The sequence below is a fragment of the Vipera ursinii genome (assembly GCF_947247035.1).
Source record: "Vipera ursinii genome assembly, chromosome: 13".
Classification (NCBI taxonomy): Eukaryota; Metazoa; Chordata; class Lepidosauria; order Squamata; family Viperidae; genus Vipera; species Vipera ursinii.
In genome coordinates, this window is record NC_139526.1 from 10,533,220 (window position 1) to 10,553,820 (window position 20,601).

The following is a 20,601-nucleotide window of genomic DNA, read 5'->3' on the forward strand; positions in this document are numbered from 1 at the left end:
ATAAATAAAATTTCTAGCATTCCAGCCACTGGGCCTTGAAGCAGTAGCACATCTGAAGAATGCCAAGAGGGTCTAATACTCAGCGTCTACTACCTATTGTTAGAAGTACAGTTGACGATGGCCAAAGTATAGAAAAAGAGTGGTCAAGTTTATTTATTTATTTTAATCCCATTTATATCTCGCCCTTCTCCGAAGACTCAGGGCGGCTTACAATCTAAGAAGCACAAATCAATGTGCTTAGCAGTAGCCTTCATTCTATCTATATGCCTGCTTGTTAGGGCTTCCCCCCACAGCGGCTTTATTACAAAGTCAGCTTATTGCCCCCAACAATCTGGGTCCTCATTTTACCTACCTGGGAAGGATGGAAGGCTGAGTCAACCTTCAGCCTGGTGGGACTCGAACCTGCACTAATTGCAGGCAGCTGGTGTTACTTAAGGAGGCATTAGCCCACTGCTCCACCAAGGCTCTTGGGGTAGACAATAGCTGAACTTTGACAGATAATATCTTTTTAATAACATCTGGATCCAGCCCCAATTACGCATCATCAGCAAACTACTTGGCTATCTGTATCTGAATCTAGGGACATTGATTCCTAAAAAGTTGTGAATTTAAAAATAAAGCAGCTAACTGTTAATTACATAAAAGAGAATGGGATCAAATAGTTTTCAACCCATGAAGGTTAATTTTTCCTGGCTCCAAAAGATGACCAGCCTGGTCTAGTTTCACCATACGAACTCTCTGAATGTGAAATGAAAAAAACACAAAAGTCTTGATAAAATTAAAAAGAAAGGAAAAGAGGAAACTCTTGATAAAATTTAAAACAAAAACATTTGCATGAATTATTTGGGGGGGAAAACATACACTATTTCCAACCTATCAGATAATGATGACCGCTTGCTTGTCACCTTTATAAGAGCCACGAATGGAAAGAAGACGCCTGCTTAATGTCTATGGCATGGGTCTTCAAACTTGGCCCTTTTATGACTCATGGACTTCAACTCCCAGAATTTCTCAGCCAGGCATGCTGGCTGAGGAATTCTGGGAGTTGAAGTCCATGAGTCATATAAGGGCTGAGTTTGAAGACCCCTGGTCTACGGAGATTCTCCGTCATCCAGGTCATGGTTGTCCCAAAGGTGCTTTTTCAGGAGGCAACTGGACTTTCTGTGTCTTTTCTATTGAAGTTGTTTCGCTTCTCATCCAAGAGGCTTCTTCAGCTCTGACTGGATGGTGGGGAATGGAAGGCTTTATATTCCTTTTGCAGACAGCTGGTCATTTGCATTTATTTTAGAGAGTCTCAAATGGCCTCAACGACTCGATAAAAGAAGGCAAATGACCAGCTGTCTGCAAGGAATATAAAGCCTTCCGTTCCCCACCATCCAGTCAGAGCTGAAGACGCTTCTTGGATGAGAAGTGAAATGCCTTCAAAGAAAAACAAGAAAGTCCAGTTGTCTCCTGAAAAAAGCACCTTTGGGACAAGACCCCTGCACCTTGCTTTCTTTTAAGAGGAAAAAGCTTTAAGCGAGCTGCTTCGATCTGCATGTTCTTCCAGGCATGAAGTGGTTGTGAGCTGTGCCAAAAAAAAAGAACAACCTTGAGCAAGACCCCTGCAAATTCATTATACTCTGCACTGATGATGTTGCCTAACTGGGAAATGAAACATCTGCAAGAAATCCACCAAGCTCTAAGAGCATCAAGGACTCTAGTCCAGGGCTTTTCAACCTTCTCACCCACTGTACCACTTTTACGATATAGCAACATCCCAGTACCACCAGTTGCCTAGCAAGGTGTCAAAAACTTGATGACCAAAAAAAAAAGTGATGAAGTACAGGTAGTCCTCGACTTACAATAGTTCACTTAGTGACTGAAGTTACAATGGCACTGAAAAAAGTGCCCCCCCCCAAGCCACAGCCGAGCAAGACACCTGCCTGCCCCCCCCCGGCGGCGCTCTTCCTCCTGTCCGAGGTTTTATTGCTGTGAGCGTTTCTATTGAGGATTGGCAGCGGGGCTGGGGTGGGGGGTGTTTGGTTTTTATTCCCCCCCTCTGCTGGGTGGTTGCTTCACATGACCCTGGGACACTGTGACTGTCATAAATATGAATCAGTTGCCAAGCATCTGAATGTAAATCACAAGAGCCTGGAGATGCTGCAACATTCCAGCTGATCGGCGCTTCTTCTGGGCTCAGCAGAAGCGCCAGGATCAGTGCCGAGCTCCAGCTGGAGCCTGGTGTTGATCCTGGCGCTTCCGCTGAGCCCTGACAGCCCTTACAGCTCCAGCCGTCTCTACGCTCAGGCTTGTGCGGTGCTGCCACCGGTTCAGCTCATTCCCCTCCCCCGCTACCACTTTTCTAGGATGGCCGCGTACCACCTGCCAGGTGCCAATGTACCACAGGTGGTACCCATACCACTGGTTGAAAAGCCCTGCTCTAGAGTTCAGACTTGAGTTACAAATATTCTCTTCTATTGGCACTTTAAGAGAACAAGCAAGCTCATAGAGCACCAAGGATCCTCCCCCCTCCTCCCCCTCCCCTTCCTCCACTCCACAAACCCCCCTCCCTTCTAGCACTGATGATGTTTTGGTAACGAAATGTCTGCGAGAAACCCACCAAGCTCAGAGAGCATCAAAGACTCCAGAGTTCAGATTTGAGTTACAAATATTCTCTCCTATTGGCACTGGTATATAAACAAGAGTGGAAACCCTACTCCCTCTAGCACTGATGATGTTACGTAGTTGGGGAATGAAATGCCTGCAAAAAAAAAAACATCAGTCCCAGAGAACACCAAGGACCTCACAGTTCAACCTTTAGCTACAAATATTCTCTTCTGTTGGAATCATAACTATGACTGAACTGATTGAATGGGGTCCCACCTAGTTGAGTTTTCACATCAAATATCCAAAAGGGAGGTGATTTCTCTCTATTTTTTTTTTTTTGACACAGTCTGGTAGCATCAACCAAGACACTCTGTGGTTCACTCTCTGTCACGTTGCTCCTCGGTGGTCACCTTGCTGCACCAGGTTGTCTTGTAGCCTGCGCAGCAAACAGGAAGGAAGATGAAATTAGACCCGCAGCACAGGAAGAGGTGTATATAGTGAAACTCTGAACAAAAAAAAAACATTAAAAAAAAGACAATGCAACGTTGCTGGAATCCGGTCAGCAATTCAGTGAGACGGAAAAAAAACACGGTTGCTTAAAACATGAGTTAGCCTCATCCCAACTTTGTTCTTGGACTGAGGGCATCCAAAAAAAGACTTGAATCCACCTTTTGTCATAAAAACTGTCAGCGGTTGGAAACCCCTGATCAAGACGGGATATCTCGGTTCAAAACTGAGTTCTTCTAAACAAGGACACGGGCTGAAGAGTTAAGCGCTCAAAATCCAGACCTTCGGCTTTCCGCAGTTGGAAGTTGGCTTGAAAATGAAAGCTCCAAGAAATCCTGCCGGAACTTGAAGAAATGTAAGTATTTACAGAGAAGGTAGGAGATTAAATCTGTGCTCCCAATTGTACAGGTCGTCCTCGACTTACCACATTTCATTTAGTGGCCATTCAAAGTGACGACGGCACTGAAAAAGTGACTTGTGACCCTTTTTCACACGACCGTTGCAACATCCCCAGGGTCACCTGATCAAAATTTCGACGCTTGGCAACTGACTCATATTTACAACAGTTGCAACGTCCCGGGGTCACGCGATCCCGTTTTGCGACCTTCTGACAAGCAAAGTCAGTCGGAGAAGCTGGATTTCTCTGCCGGTAAGGTAGCGAAAAGTCACACGGAAGGCAAGCTACTCCCGACCATGGTTTAGCCAAGATTTGGCCTGCTCCTTCAAGGCTCAAAATGGTTGTGTGACTTCTGACAGCAGTCACATCATAGCATCTTGTGGTCACTGATGTGCCGATATACACGGGGTGTGTGTGTGTGCAATCAATGTGGGATAGTTTTGTGAAGTTTTAAATTTAAAGTAACAGCAGGGGAAACGGCTAAAGAAGTTTGCAAGAAACATTTTGTAGTTTTGACCCAGAATCACAAAAACCAAGTCCTGGGGAAGCTTCGCAAAATGGAGAGTGAGAATCCTAACAGTATTTATGATACAAAATGCAAATTCGTTTTTGTTTTTTGGAGACTTGAGTCCTGTGTGTGTTGCCTGGCAGAGCTCTTCAACCAAGGAGTTTTTATGTTGTTGTTTCCCCCCCCCCAAGAGATGATTTCTCTATCTGAGTCATCACCCTTTTGCAGACCTAGCTTTGTGCGCTATTTTCTCTTTGATGTGAAATGTTATCCTACACGTTCAGTCATTCTTCAAGATGACAGTAAAGGACACAGAGGACAAATGCAGAAAAGAGGGGACAATGAAAGTGGAAAAAAAGAAAAACCTTAAAATATAATAATTTTCAATAGCTCATTTTCCTTTCACTATCCCAAGCCACTGATGACTGAAGTATTTTGCTTTTCTTGAAATATTGGAGATTGTTGCTACTATTTATTTACAGGATTTCATCTGATATTTTAACATTGATCTCTTTAACTCTTTTGCTTAGAAACCAAAATTGACTGCTGGGTGGGTGCTATATCGCTACATAAGGGACCCATTCCTGCTTTCAGTTTCAGTTATGCATATATATAAGGTAAAGGTAAAGGTTCCCCCGCACACGCGTGCTAGTCGTTTCCGACTCTAGGGGCCGGTGCTCATCTCCGTTTCAAAGCCGAAGAGCCAGCGCTTGTCCGAGGACGTCTCCGTGGTCATTTGGCCGGCATGACTAGGCGCCAAAGGCGCACGGAACGCTGTTCCCTTCCCACCGTAGTGGTCCCTATTTTTCTACTTGCATTTTGACGTGCTTTCGAACTGCTAGGTTGGCAGAAGCTGGGATGAGTAACAGGCGCTCACTCTGTTATTCGGCACTCGGGATTCGACCCGCCAAACTGCCGACCTTCTGATCGACAAGCTCAGCGTCCTAACTCACTGAGCCACCACGTCCCTTACATGCATTTACTTTTCCAGCTTTTAACATTGCTGGCACCTATCTTAGTAGGTGGGGAACTTGGTAAAAACTTGATGGTAGACACTAAACATTTTAACAATCGCACTATTGCAATTTTTTTTTCTATCCAGCTATCCCAAGTCATTTTCCAAGGTGTTAAGTTTTATTTCAATAAGGCATTCATATCTTGGGCCTACAGACTACACTCTGCCTCAAGTAACTTTACTAGGGAGGGGAAGATTAGAAGGAAGGAAGGAAGGAAGGAAGGAAGGAAGGAAGGAAGGAAGGAAGGAAGGAAGGAGGGGAGGCGGAGGAGGAGGAGAGGAAGAGGAAGGAGGAGGAGGAGGAGGAGGTAAGATGCTTAACAAATTGCAACCACAGTTAATGTAATCAGTTTAGCGTTTCTGATCAAATAGTCAATCAGAGAAGATGCCTTGTCCTAATCACCAATCAACACAGGTCCCAATTCTCTTGCTATGATGCCAGGTATATCCAGTGATACATCAATGTAGGGAGTAAGAGAACATTGTTTTCCATGTGGCTTCTTCCTTGCTAATCCTTCTCACCATCAAGGGTTCTCATCAGTTGAGCTCTGAAACGTAAGTCTAGGTGAAGGGAAATGGCCTGAAAAGTACCATTTACTAGAGATGGTAAATGTGAGTTTAGGAGACAGGGAAGGAGTGAAGACTGGAAATTGGTGAAATAGTGGGAAGTGATTGGAAAAGCAAATAAGGATGCTGGGGGAAAAATGAAAGCCCTGTTCCGGCTAATTCTGCTCACTTTACCAATTATTGTCCAACAGTGTAATGATAAAAAAAAAGTTTCATTTATCAACATTAGGTGTCCACAACTGAGCACCGCAGTGAGGATGTTGCATCAGCAATTGCTGAGCTCCAGGTTTCTAGACAAAGTTGTTTTTGTATGAAGACCATAATCCTGAGTATTTTTCCATCTCAGATGGGGCTGACCTACTTTTGTCTTTGTTCTTGGAGGCAACCTTGATAGATAAAGATGGGGAGTTGGGATCGATCAAGTCTTTTTGTTCTTCTGATGTTCTGACTTTTTCCTATAAGGTACTAGCCAGGTGGTAAAGTTGGGCACTGTTATTAGGACAATAGAATGTGCTAAGCACATTGATTTGTGCTTAGATTGTAAGCCGCCCTGAGTCTTCGGAGAAGGGTGGGATATAAATGGCATTTTAAAAAAATGTACAACAATAGAAACAGAGAGAAGAAACAGTGATGTGCTAAAATGATTGAATTGATTGTTTTCCCTTTTTTCATCTCCTGCCTTAGCAATAATCATTTTCCTTTCCCTCCTTCAGAATCATGGATAAAGGCTTTTCCAGTAAGACGTCCCATGTAATGCATCAAAGGGAGGGTTGTGAAGGGTGAACGTGGTGGAATTTGTCTGCTACATGCCGTCAACGCCCTATTGCAGCTAATGATCCATGCAAACCCCTGATGGATGGTGAGTAGATAGTCTTACTAGGGGGTGCCTTCTTTATTATGGCTGGCTGCACAGCCAGCCAAATGTTTAGACTGGCTTTGGCATTTTTGCCCACCTGTTGAGTTCTTCCCAAAGACCTGGGATAGGCAGACGTTCTTTGACGGTGTTAAAGGTAAACTTGCAGGCTGTAAGCTGTTCCAGATGAAGCTGCCTTTTGCAGTTGACTGACGGGATGTTGTCAATTGCAAAAAAACAGCTTGGAAAAGCTTACATCTTGTGATCATTCCTCCTCCTCCTCCTCCTCCTCCTCCTCCTCCTCCTCCTCTTCCTCCTCCTCCTCCTCCCTTCTCTTCCACTCCACAAAGCCCACTTCCTTCTAGCACTGATGATGTTACCTAGTTTGGTAATGAAACATCTGCAAGAAAACAACCAAGCAACCAAGCTGCTGTTCCTCCTCCTCCTCCTCCTCCTCCTCCTCCTCCTCCTCTAATTTTGTATGTGAGTCATCTGGACAGTTTTGCAGAGTTTGTCCTGCTAGTCTTTAATCTCAAGATGAGAACAACTTTTGAGGGAAAAAAACCCAAACCAAAACAAAACCTTTACTTCATGGCCCACAACTCTTTCAAGATGCTTCAGCCACTCCTGGCCTTGTATGGATATTGGTTTAGGGTTCTTCCCCATATGGGACATTCTAAATATATAAAGAGGATATCACTTGAACTTTCATTTCCCATTGAAGCCAACACTGACTGAAAGAGTTGTCTTCAGTCCTTTCAGTTCAGAGTTCAGAGTTCAGTTCAGAGTTTTGGGAGGGGATTAACCATTCTACCTTTCAAAGCCTTAACTATCAAGTGACTTCCTCTGCATCTTTCCGTGCTGAGCATCATACTATTTGATTCATGAAAAAGACGGAATGTATGTAGAAGCGAGCCCTCCCCATCAGCCCTGTTATGTATGCAGGCACCTGCATAGCAACAGCCACCAGGGGGCGTTGGCCTGAACGGTTATGGCGGGAAACCCAGTTTCGGCGGGAAACCTAGGGCCAACCCCATTGGCTGTCCACTTACCTGGCTAGGTATTTAAGGAGGCCAGGTAACCCTCATTCCCCAGTTCACTATCCACTTCCAATAAAGAGCTGAACTCACACACCGGCTGGCGTCTCTTCCTTGCGTCGGACCCACTACACAATAAGCCCCACTGAACTATAGCGAAGGTCTTGCCAGCCATCTGCGGCCTGTATTGTAATTAGACAAATACCCCAATGGCTGATGTGACCCTTCCTGAATCTCTTGTCATTAGGTCATTCTCTTCCTTCTTTTTTCACAGAACCAATGGTCCAAAGGCACATTGAGGGTCTTCAGACCTGGTGTGGTGCTAACCCAGAACTCATCCCTTTGGAGAAGTTGACCGATCTCCTCCTTCTGGAAGGGCTGAGCGATCTCCAGCAGAAGCAACACGATTTCATACAGATGGAAACCACTAACGGCTTAAGGAACGTCTCCAAAAAGATCCCTTTGGACAAGCTCTTCCTGCCTCTCTCCAAGTTCAGCAGACCTCCTAGGATCTCGGCAACGATCGGTGTGGCAGGAATCGGCAAGAGCACCTTGGTCAAATTCTTTGTCCACGCTTGGGCAAAGGGAGAAATCAGCAAAAAATTTACCTTTGTTTTGCCTCTCACTTTTCGGGAGCTGAACGCTTACGAAAAGCTCTCGGCTGAGAAGCTGGTCAGGCTGGCAGCCCCCCATTTAACGGATCAGAGCCTTCTTCCTGTGATGAGCAGTGCCAGAACCCTTCTGATTCTTGATGGGCTGGATGAATTCAAGACGCTTCTAGATTTTTCCAACACGGCGGTTTGCACAGACCTCCAGAAGGAAATCCAAGTGGACAACTTAATCACCAACATCATCCGAGGCAACCTGTTGCAAGAGACGTCCATCTGGATTACTTCCCGGCCAACAGCAGCCAGGCAAATCCCAGGCGGTCTTGTGGACCGGATGACCGAGGTACAAGGTTTTGGAGATACGGAAATCAAAAACTATTTAGATCGCATGTTCACCGAAAACCAAAGCTTAGCAGATGGCGTGATGGAACAACTCAAGACCAACAGGTCCTTGTATGCCCTCTGCACCGTGCCAGCATTTTGCTGCATCTGTGGATTCTCAATGGGCCATTTACTAAAGAGTGCTGATCTGTCTCCTGAAACTTCAGCGGTTCCTAAGACTTTGTCGGGAATCTATTCCTATTACTTTAAAATATTGCTGTGCAGTGATTGGCAAGGGAAGCCGAAGGAAGTCCTCTGGATTGAACCTATGGTGAACAACTGCAAGAAGATGATGAGTGGGCTGGGCCGACTGGCATTTTACGGCCTGATCAAGAGAAAGTACATGTTTCTTGAGCAGGACATGAAAGCCTATGGAGTTGACCTCTCTTCCCTCCACTTCAGTTTGTCCAGTAGGATCTTGCTTAAGGAAGAGACTCCATTTTCTGTCATCTACTATTTCTCCCACCTAACTTTTCAGGAATATCTAGCTGCTACCTATTATTATTCTGTGGCAAAGCGTGCCCTGTTTGACCTCTTCGTTGAAAGCGGCATGTCTTGGCCCAAGATGGGCTTTGTCAACCATGTAAAAAATGCCATCCAGAGATCCTTACAATCCGAGGATGGACACTTGGACATTTTTATACGCTTCCTTGTTGGTCTCCTTTCCTCACAGGTCAACAAAGTCTTGTCTGATTGGTTCCTGGTGAGGGATGAACACCACGGCTACCGAAGTCATGTGGTCGGCCTCTTCCAGAATTTCCTGGGAGTGGACCAAGTTGTCTCCTGTAGGACTGTGAACCTCATGCGGTGCTTACATGAGCTTCAACACACTGAGGAGGCTGCCAACGTTGAGGAGGCCTTGAAAACCGAGAACCTGGCTGGAATGTTGACACCAATTAATTGCTCCGCCTTGGCTTATGTTCTACAGACATCAGAGGCATGTGTGGAAGAAGCCAATCTCTCCAACTGTCTCACTTATCACATCTTGCAAAGTCTTCTCTCCCAGCTTCTTTACTGCCACAGTCTCAGGTAGGTCTTGCACAGGGTTTGAAATGAGATGGGGTTCACCAGAGCTTGGTTATTTAGATAGTTGTTAGATGCATATCCTGACTTTCATTCAGGAGCTCATGGTGTTGCACAAAGTGTTCCCTCATATTTCCCCCCCCACAACAGGAACCTTCGCCACGACACCATCACACCTCCTGGGTTGAGAGGGACAAACTGGCCCAACATCCCCCTGGACCTTCCATGGCTGGGGTTGAATTAGATCCTGGGGAACCCCCCCCCCCATTCATTACTTTTACCCCCTTCCCCATAACACTTCTTGGATTGTTTCTGAGACATTCTGTGGCTCGGGTCCCCAAGGCACTTTTTTCAAAAGTCAACTAGAGTTTCTTGGGGGTTTTTTTTGCCTGAAGGCATTTCGCTTCTCATCCAAGAAGCTTCAGTTCAGAAGAAGCTTCTTGATGAGAACTGCAGCGCTTTCAAACAAACAAACAAACAAACAAAACCAACCCAAGAAGGTCCAGCTTGAAAAAAGCGCAACCTATGACCTACGTAGATCAGTGGTTCCCAACCTTTTCTATACCCCGCACCCCTAGAACGCTTCTGACATATTCTCACGCCCTTTACAAAAGTTCAGAATAAGGAATTGTGCATATGCATTCTAATTTTTGAAACTTCTACACCCAAGTTTCTGTACCCTCTGGAATATCGTCTCGCACCCCCGGTTGGGAACCCTTGACCTAGAATCAGGGCTAGGCAACCTTGGCTCTTTTATGATGCGTGGACTGCAACTCCCAGAATTCCTGAGCCAGCTGTGCTGAAGGGAAAGAGAGAGGCTTCCAAGCTGAGCCAGGAATTCTGGGAGTTGAAGTCCAGGAGTCATAAAAGGGACACTGTTGCCTAGCCCTGACCTAGATGATTGAGCATCTCCATAGACATCTTTGTGACCGAGGGAAACCACAGCTTGAAACCTCTCTGTTCTGTCCAGTCCTGACCTTCCTATTCAATTTTTTTTATTTTTTATTTTAATTCCATTTATATCCCGCCCTTCTCCGAAGACTCAGGGCGGCTTACAAACTTAGCAGTAGCCTTCATTCTATGCACATGCCTGCTTATTAGGGCTTTCACACAACCCCCAAGTGGCATTATTACAAAGTCAGCTTAATTGCCCCCAACAATCTGGGTCCTCATTTTACCTACCTGGGAAGGATGGAAGGCTGAGTCAACCTTGAGCCTGGTGGGATGCGAACCTGCACTAATTGCAGGCAGCTGGTGTTACTTAAGGAGGCATTAGCCCACTGCTCCACCAATCAACCGTTCAAGACAGATGATAGCCTGGGTTTGCCCTCTGTGAATTTTCCTTCCATCCAACCCCCTTTGGCCAAATGCTTTGACAGCCACTTAGCAACACCCCAACATTTCTCCATCCACACTGAAATAACACATCCATTTCTTCCTTCTCTCTTCCTTGGATTAATTAAAAATGCTTTGTTTTCTCTTTTTCTCCCCTGCAAGGTTGGATTGCAACCAACTGAAAGACAGTGCCATGGACCTCCTTGGCAGCGTGCTGAGCGGAAAGGACTGCCAGATTCAAAAAATCAGGTACCTCTCTCTCTCTCTCTCTCTCTCTCTCTCTCTCTCTCTCTCTCTCTCTCTCTCTCTCTCTGTGTGTGTGTGTGTGTGTGTATGTGTATATGTGTGTGTGTGTGTGTGTGTGTGTGTGTGTGTGTTTGTAGATTTTCACAGGTATAGGTATGTAGGTCTTGGCGTATTCAGGTCTTTTCCTGTGTAGGATTGAGGGTGTCTTGGCGACGTTTCAACAGGGGCCGGTGCTCATCTCCATTTCAAAGCCGAAGAGCCAGCGCTTGTCCGAGGACGTCTCCGTGGTCATGTGGCCGGCATGACTGGATGCCAAAGGCGCACTGAACGCTGTTACCTTCCCACCGGAGTGGTCCCTGTTTTTCTACTTGCATTTTTACGTGCTTTCGAACTGCTAGGTTGGCAGAAGCTGGGACGAGTAACAGGCGCTCACTCTGTTACGCGGCACTCGGGATTCGACCCACCAAACTGCCGACCTTCTGATCGACAAGCTCAGCGTCCTAACCCACTGAGCCACCGCGTCCCATATATATATATATTCCTTTTTAATTAGTTTATAATATAAAATACAAAAAACAACAACCAAAAGCACATAAGAGGAAAAATAGGGGAGAGAAAAAGGAAGAGAAAAGTGTAGAAAAGAAGGGAAAAAAAATAAAAGGCATTGACTTCCACCTCCCTCTGGTGCAGTAGAATAAGATAGTAATATCAAACCTCAATGTTTTACTTTTACATAATAGTATAAACTAGCCATTTCTATAAGAACGGATCCATCTAATCAGTAAAACCCAAAATCAAAATTTTATTTTTCCCATCTCAAGCACAACGTCCAGAAGCGGTTTCAAAGTAGAAACGAAAGCACTTCTGTTTTTTCTTTAATCAAAGCTGTCAGTTTAGCCATCTCTGCTAACTTCCATCAGCTTTTGCATCCATTCTGGGGACCGAAGCATCCTTCCATTTTTGGGCATAGAATAATCTTGCTGCCGTCAATATATATATAACATCAAAGTTCCATTTTCCCCCCAAATCTTTTTCCATTAAATTCAGGAGAAAAGTTTTTGATTTTATCTTTAGAGTCACTTTAAGAATCTTCTGTATTAAAATATGAATCCTACTCCAATATTTCTTTGCTTTATCGTATGTCCACCATAAATGATAAAAAGTCCCTTCTTTACATCTGCATTTCCAACATTCATCTGAAGTACCATTATACCTTCCTGATAACTTATCTGGTGTTAAATACCAATACATCACCTTATTAAAAAAAAATCTTTTAAATTGTAATTTAATGTAAATTTTAAACCTTTCATCCACATATTCTCCCATTGTTCAAGCTTTACATTATATCCAAACTTCCTAGCCTGCTGAATCATACAGTGCTTTACATATTAATTTTCCAAATTCAAACTCAATAACATTTTATAGATCTTAGCAATGATATATTCATCACTACCGCACAGTAGGGTTTCCGATTCATTTTTAACAAAGTCAAACCCATAGCTCTTTTTGTCTCATTTAAATCTCTCTTTCAGCTGTAAATATGTAAACCAGTGGCAGGCGTGTCCTTCTGATTCTAGCTCTTCCTTAGGCTTGAGGATAGGATTACCAAAATTAAAAGATATTATTTTACCTTAAGTCCACCAGTTCGTCTTCGCCATCATTTCTTTTCTTTAAAAAAAAAGCTTCCTGGAGGGATAGCCAAAGAGGCATCTTCGTAGAAAACCTTGTTTTAGATTTATTCCCAACTCTTAGAATAGCACGTCTAACAAAGTGATTGTTGAAATCAACATTTCCTTTACCCTTGTCATACCATCAATGACCGTGTCCTCCAAATCTTAATTCGTGACCTTCAATCTAAATCAAGTAGCCTCTTATTCTGGAGGCTCACTCACTCTTTTAGCCAGACCAAGCGACAAGCATTGAAATACGGTTTCAAATTGGCTAAACCCTCTTTCCTTAACATCTTGCAGTAGTTTGTATCTAATTCTTGGTTTCCCCCCTCACCCCGCTTGCCATATAAAGTTAGAATAATACCCCTCTGCTATTGTTTAAATGGAGTATCAGTTGCAAGTATTGGGGACGTCTGAAACAAACAAAAAAAAAAGCATCTTTGTATTAAGATATCCATCTTAATTACAGAAATTCTACCAGTGATAAATGCAGTTTATCCCATTTTAATAAGTCCGTTTCAATACCATTCCAGAGAGGCACATAATTATTTTGAAATAGCTTTGTGTTTGTGTTTGTCAATACAAACCCCCAAGTAGTTCACCTTTTTCAGGTATTTCTCATCAACACAACAATTTCTCTCTCTCTCTCTCTCTCTCTCTCTCTCTCTCTCTCTCTCTCTCTCTCTCTCTCTCTCTCTCTCTCTCTCTCTCTCTCTCTCTCTCTCTCTCTCTCTCTCTCTCTCTCTTTCTCTTTTTCTTTCTCTCTCATTCTTTCTCTTCCTTTCTCTTTCACTCTCTTTCTCTCATTCTCTGTACAGATTGAACATGGGCATTTTGTATGTAGGCTTCCATGTTTGGAAATGATTAGCAGCTGGCAGAATTATCCCCTAGGTGGGGAAGAAATTATCCTTGTTTTGGGATGAAATCATGGTCATTCTCCCCCTTCTGACAAGACTGCCACCCCGTAACAGAGACGGAAGATGACTGATGTTCTGCTTCTCCTCCCTTGGTGGGTCTATTAGAGATCCTATCTCTGTTGATTTCTAGCAGTGCCAAATGGAGGCACGAAAGACAAATTCTTTGTGGCTGTCACTTTTCTTGATGTTCCAAGGCTTTTATTATATTACTTGTAAGACAGTAAAGAGCAAATATTGAATAATGCAGTTTCTTATGACTGATGACCACTGATATCTCCTCTGACACTATAATTTGAAGTAGAAGACTATATTTTTTTGGAATAATTACTTACAGATAGGATGGAGCGATGGAGATCGAAAATGACTTGTCAACGATTGGGTTATAGAGTTGCTTCAGTTGAACACAAAATTCTTTTAGGTGCAGTATCCTAGACTTACACAAATTCCAGTGCGACAGTTGCTCATTTGTGGTGAAACCATAACTTTTCACCAAGGCTGAAGCCTCTTTCAGCTCTTCTAATAAAATAAATAAATAAATTCACGTTTAGCTTTCCTCTGCTGCTCATGCTGGACCTCAAAAAACAAACAAAACAACAACAACAACAACCCACCTCTATTTTAGTTAATCTGAATTCATTTCAGAGATTTGGGAGAGGGTCTGATCCCTTTCCCATAAGACAACATCAACTTCACAACAAAGCCATACTGCACATGAGAACAACATATTTAAATTAAAATGATTGCAATATCTGATGGACAGAATTTGCACGCCTAATGAACTTAAATATATATATATATATATATATATATATATATATATATATATATATATATATATATATATATATATATATATATATATATATATATTTATTTATTTAATTAAATTTTTATACCGCCCTTCTCCCGAAGGACTCAGGGCGGTGAACAGGGCATATCTTAAAACTACAAAAGTACAAAAGTTAAAAAAGAATTAAATTATTGCCCACAATAAAAACAATAAAAAATATATATAAATATTAAAACCCTAAGTAATTCCCCATCAGGCCAGGCCAGCTTGTTCAAATAAATGGGTCTTTAACCCGCGCCGGAAGGAGCGGAGATCCGGTGCCATCCGGAGCTCAACCGGCAGCTGATTCCACAAAGCCGGAGCGCCCACAGAGAAGGCCCTCCCCCTGGGGGCCACCAGCCGACATTCTCTGACCGGAGGCACCCTGAGGAGGCCCTCTCTGTGGGAACGCACGGGGCGGAGGGGGGTCGACGCCGGCAGCAGGTGGTCCCCGAGGTATTCCGGACCCATGCCATATATATTTAAGGCCTTTAACTTGTTATGTGCTGGGCTCTTAAAGAATACCACGTGGGTTGCTGGAGCAGCTAACGGCTCTCCAGCAACCCAGACTACAGGTCTCCTGTGCTGCAATTGGCTATCTCCAGGCGGCAATGTCTTCTGTTCCCCCCTCCCGGAGCACAGACAGACAAGCAGGCACGACTGGCAAGAGTTAATGCTACAGGCTTTAATTAATTGCCTACTGATAAGGTCTTGGCAGCAACATAAGCTCGTTACCTCATACTTCAGCTGAAATGAGATAACATCCAAGCAAAGAGTTCATTAGCAGATGTACAGAAGTGTTGCCAAGAATGCAGACCAAGGTTTCAAACAAGAAGCAGAGTTCCCAAAGACGTGACCCGAAGTTGTTGAAACTATTGTTCGTCACAAAGTTCTGAGCGCAGCCACACCCCCTATATACCTTATGTGGTGTGGCTCAATGGGTGTGGCTCAATGACTCAGCTACTCCCTGGCCCTCCTACCCAACCTACGTTGCTGCAGACTCTTGGCCCTGCGTCTTTCTCGAGGGTCTAGCCATGACTCATCTTCGCTAGACTGCTGCAGCTGTTCAAGCACTGGCTGCTCCTCTCGGCCTCCTGAGGGAGACGGAGGCCTTGCCAGAGAAGAGGGCCCCGGAGAGGGAGGCCTTGCCAGTTCCTCCCCATCATCCTCAGAGTCCTCATCCTCGGTTAAGACAGGCGCGGGGGTCGGGGCCACAACGCAATGGTTGGTTCAAACCTATTGGCTGCCGCCTAGGGGCTAGACTATATATTGCGGCCAGTTGCAGCCATTTCCCCAGTACAGTTTCTGCACGAAATAAATGATGAGTTACCTTGTCCTCAGCTTTGCGTCTTCATTCCTGCGCCAAAGAACCCGCTATTTAACATAACTGTGTTTTAAAACTCCCTGTTTTTGGCAGCTTGGCAGAAAACCAGATTGGTACGAAAGGAGCAAAAGCTCTCGCTAAATCCCTGATGGTCAACAGGAGCCTTTTAGCTCTGGAGTAAGTATTTTGTGGGATTAAAAACATTGTGGCACTATGAGAGGGGTCGGCAACTGGCTGCCATTGAGCTGAGCCTGCCCCCAAAAGGAGAAATCTCTATCTCTGCTTAAAATTCATCGTATTTTTAAAAGCCTTTTAAAAATCCTACTTCCGAGCTGATAGCAAAGTCTGGAGATTATTGGTGTGCCGCTAATTTTCCTTTCTTTACCTCTGCTAGTCTTCGGAGTAATGCCATTGGGCCCAACGGGGCGAAGGCGCTTGCTGACTCCTTGAAAAACAACCAGCACTTGCTTGCGCTAAAGTAAGGAGATCTCCACTTTCTCGGCCTTGAACCCACAAGCCTTGTACAGGCGACCCTCGATTTACAACCTCAGTTGGGACCATGGCTAAGCAAGGCGGATGTTAAAATGAGTCATTCCCCAATGTTATGATCTTTTTTACGGGAGCGAATCCAGATTCCCCCATTGGCTTGGCTGGCAGGAAGCCAGCTGGGCAGGTGGCAAATGGTGATTGTGTAAGCTCAGGATGCTGCAACCGTTGCAAATACATGCCAGTTGCCAAGCACCCAAAGTTTAATCGGACGCCCGTGGGGATGCTAGAGCTATAGCATATCACTTAAGCTTATGTATGAATGAATGAATGAATGAACTTTTATCATCAAAGTACAACATGTATACAGTGAGATTGGCTGAGCCTCCCTTCGTGCCCCCCCCCACAAGTCACAGTGACAACAAACCCACCATCTTGTAACACCATGTGAGCTAATTGCACAACACACCGGCCTCGCAAGTCAATCATACATAGTTCTTTCACTGCTTCACTGCTTTACAGCCCCCTCTAAGTGGTTTACAGAGTCAGCCTATGCCCCCCCCCCAACAATCTGGGTCCTCATTTTACTGACCTCGGAAGGATGGAAGGCTGAGTCAACCCTGAGCCGGTCAGGATTGAACTCCTGGTTATAGGCAGAGTTAGCCTGCAATGCTGTATTCTAACCATTGTACCACCAGGGCTCCTAATGCAACATCCGATCAGCTACAGCATATAAATTTAATAAAATGAAATGAAATGAAATGAAATAGCCAATAGACTTGTATACCGCTTCACAGTGCTTTACAGCCCTCTCTAAGCGGTTTGCAGAATCAGCCTATTGCCCCCCAACAATCTGGGATCTCATTTTACTGATCTCGGAAAGATGGACGGCTGAGCCCACCTTGAGCCAGTCAGGATCGAACTGCTGGCAGTGGGCAGAGTTAGCCTGCAGTACTGTCCCACCAGGGCTCCCCAGCTCTATGACGGTTGTAAGTGGGAAGACTGGTCATCAACCACTTTCTTCAGCACAGTTATGACTTTGCGTGGTTCCTAACAATGGCTGTATGTTGAGGACTACCTGGATCCTTGACCCAGAAGGCCTCTAACGTGGTCATTCTCTTCCTCCAGCCTCCAAAACAACCTGATCAAGGACAAAGGGACAGCTGGCCTGGCGGAGGTGCTCGTCAGCAACCAAACTCTGATGACTCTGCAGTGAGTTTGGCCCATCGTTGCCACATTGCATCGTTCCCACCCCTCTCCCTTCCCGGCCAACAGCTGGCATTGCAGGCCCTCAGCTGCTTTTCGGTTGAGACCATCCCCTTGTCCTCTGAGGCAGCGCTGGGAGGTCCTGATCCGTCCCGGCCCGTTGTGGCGGGGCTGGGCAAACGACGTTGGCCTGCTGGACTGCTCGCCTCTATTCCAAGTCAGCCATTCTGCAGAGGGGCCTTTAATCTGCTCTTCTCCTATTAAAAAAGCCGGTTTGGTCTAATGGTTAAAGCACCAGGCTAGAAAGCGAGAAACCACGAAAGGCGGTTAGGTGGCTTTGGGATACTCTCTCTCTCTCCACCCAACCCACCTCACAGGTTTGCTGTTGTAGGGAAAATAAGAGGAGGGAGGGAGGATTAGGTAAGTTTGTCACCTGAATGGAAAAAATAATAAAAATGGGATACAAATAAATGTTAGAGATAGATAAATAGATAATGATAAATAAATAGATAGATAGATAGATAGATAGATAGATAGATAGATAATGATAGAGAGATAGATCAGATATAGATAAATAGACAGAAAAGATAGATTAGGATAGAGAGATGTTAGATAGATGATAGATGAATAGATGGATGGATGATAGCTAAATGAGAGTTAAATAGAGGATGAGAGAGCGAGAGTGAGAGAAGCAGAGCTGGTGACAGGCCCCTTCCTCAAATGAGAAAAGGCCCCCTCCTGACCGTCCACATCCATGGCCCTCCCTTCAAGTTTGCCCTCTTCTGAAGTAGAGAGTCACCACTTAGAAGGACAATGCTGCATGTCTGGATCCATTAACGGTCTCCTTCTCCTTTCCCAGCCTCCAGAAGAACGGGGTGGGACCGCAAGGTTCAAAGCAGCTGGCCGAAGCCCTGAAGAAGAACTGGGGCCTGAGGGACCTCATGTGAGGAGTGAGAAACGGAATGCCTCCCCTCAGTCCTGGGGTGGCAACAGGGTTGGCGGCAGGGGAAATTAACCATAGATGGTGGCCATTCATAAGACGGCAGACCGGTCCATGGGGATTTGCAGAGGGGGAAAATAACGATATTGTAGCGTGAACTCAGTCACCTTATATGGGCGTCAGGACATCACACACCTAGTGTAGGACTCAGACCACGTACGAAGCCGTTAGAAGGCTTCTCTTGGGGAACAGAATGTGCCACGCTAGAATCCACTTGGTTGGGCTCCATTTATTGTCTTTTCCTGGTCACATCTACCCAACTCACCAGAGCGGGGAGACAGGGAATGCTACGGATCCCTTTTCCCAAGGAGGTCCATCTCATAGAACCAAGAAGAACATGCCCCTGTGGAACATCATGCCTCCAGAGAAAAGATTCCCCCCCCCTTTAGGCTCTTTCTCAGGGACTGAAGACATGGTTTTACATGCTGAAGTGTAGATATGTGTGTGTGTATCCATGGGGTATATATAAGCGTACATGCTAGTTGCCAACAGACCTGGGGACCTCAGAAAGGGATGGAGCCCATCAAACGGCTTATTTGATTGATTGATGTTGCCGAGAGGGTGGGGTTGGGGGGTGGGGTTGTTGCTTTTTAAATTGTTTTTATATTGAATTTTTATCTTTGTAAGCTGCCCAGAGACACTAAGAGTTCGTTGGGCAGCCATATAAATGTTCTTAAATAAACGAATCTCTGTCCCTTTGCAAGATGATAACTCTATCCATCAGGTGGAATGGAAACTTAAATTGTAATCATGGTTAAAGCGTCCTTCTGCAGGTTAAAATCAACTGGTGACTTATTGACATTTCTCTTCCTTTAGTTTGTCGGGAAACTGTGTCGGTGACATGGGTGCCGCAGCTTTGGCTGAAGGACTAAGGTTGAATCACACCCTTCTAACCCTGGAGTAAGTGGCTTGCTGATCTCTATCCGTTGGGGTGACTTCTTCTCTGTCCTTGGAAAGAGACTACAGAGTCAGTTTGATATGGTGGTTAAGGCACCAGCCTAGAAAGCAAGAGGTGAGGAGTTCTAGTCCCGCCTTAACCATGAAAACCGGCTGGAAGACTTTGGGCCAATCACCAGGAGACGGTGAATTCAAGTCCTGCCTTAGCCATGCAAGCCAACTGGGTGACTTTGGGCCAGTCCCTCTCTCAGCCCAACCCACCTCACAGGGTCATTGTTGTTGTGGGGAAAATAGGAGGAGGACGGTGTGTTGTGTATATGTTTGCCACTTCGGGTTGCTTGCAAAAATCAAGGTGAGAGATAAATAAATACATATGATTGAGACCAGAATTTCCATTGCTAAGCAAGGCAGTTGTTAAGTGAATCATGCTCAATTTTAAGCCTTTCTTTTTTTGCCAAGCTTATCAAGTTAATCAATCAAATCAATCAGAATAGAGCTGGAGGGGACCTTGGAGGTCTTCTAGTCCAGCCCCCTGCTCAAGCAGGAGAACCTATACCATCTCAGACAGGTGATTGTCTAGTCTCTTCTTAAGAGCCTCCAGTGATGGAGCACCCACAACTTCTGGAGGCAAGCCCTTCTTCCACTGGTTAATCACTGCAGTTGTTAAGTGAAAAAACTTGACAGAACGGGAACGGTACAATTAGGAAGAGATCCTGCTCATTTTACCGTTTTGTGTGTGTTTCAGTCTCCAGAGCAATTCTGTCAGCGACACCGGAGTGACAGCACTCACACGTGCTCTCTGCTGCAACCAGGGTCTCACCAGCCTCAAGTAGGTCCACCCTGCGGGGTACCCAGCGCCAACTCCTAGAAAGTCTTTTGACCTTTACCTACAATTCTCAAAGGAGGAATATTTAGAATATACCGCGTGAAAAACGCTCACAAGTCACTCATTGCAATGTTGTCGTAAACAGTTCGCTAAACAAACTGTTGTGAGGTGAGGAGTATCCATAGTCTCCAACTTTCAGATAATGTCTAGGCCAGGGGTCTTCAAACCTGGCCCTTTGATGACTTACCCCATCGGCCAAAGTCAACAGTGATGATCCCACACATTTGCGTTTGTGAGGTCCTTGGTGCTCTTTGAGCTCAGTTGTTTTCTGGCAGACATTTCACTACTAGCACTGATGATGTTACCTAGTTTGGTAATGA

The 20,601-nt window shown here is 45.0% G+C and overlaps 1 protein-coding gene across 1 annotated transcript in view; it reads left to right on the forward strand.

The window, feature by feature from the left end:
- The window catches only part of NLRC3 (NLR family CARD domain containing 3), a 32,967-nt gene that overhangs the window by 1,490 nt on the left and 10,876 nt on the right, over nt 1–20,601 (forward strand). The window contains exons 2-11 of the mRNA XM_083372987.1: nt 2,936–3,451; nt 6,297–6,442; nt 7,748–9,491; nt 10,983–11,069; nt 15,900–15,983; nt 16,201–16,284; nt 17,421–17,504; nt 18,358–18,441; nt 19,315–19,398; nt 20,141–20,224. Of these exons, the coding sequence (XP_083229113.1) occupies nt 6,436–6,442; nt 7,748–9,491; nt 10,983–11,069; nt 15,900–15,983; nt 16,201–16,284; nt 17,421–17,504; nt 18,358–18,441; nt 19,315–19,398; nt 20,141–20,224 (2,342 nt within the window). The 5' untranslated portion in view covers nt 2,936–3,451; nt 6,297–6,435. The remainder of the gene's footprint in view (nt 1–2,935; nt 3,452–6,296; nt 6,443–7,747; nt 9,492–10,982; nt 11,070–15,899; nt 15,984–16,200; nt 16,285–17,420; nt 17,505–18,357; nt 18,442–19,314; nt 19,399–20,140; nt 20,225–20,601) is intronic.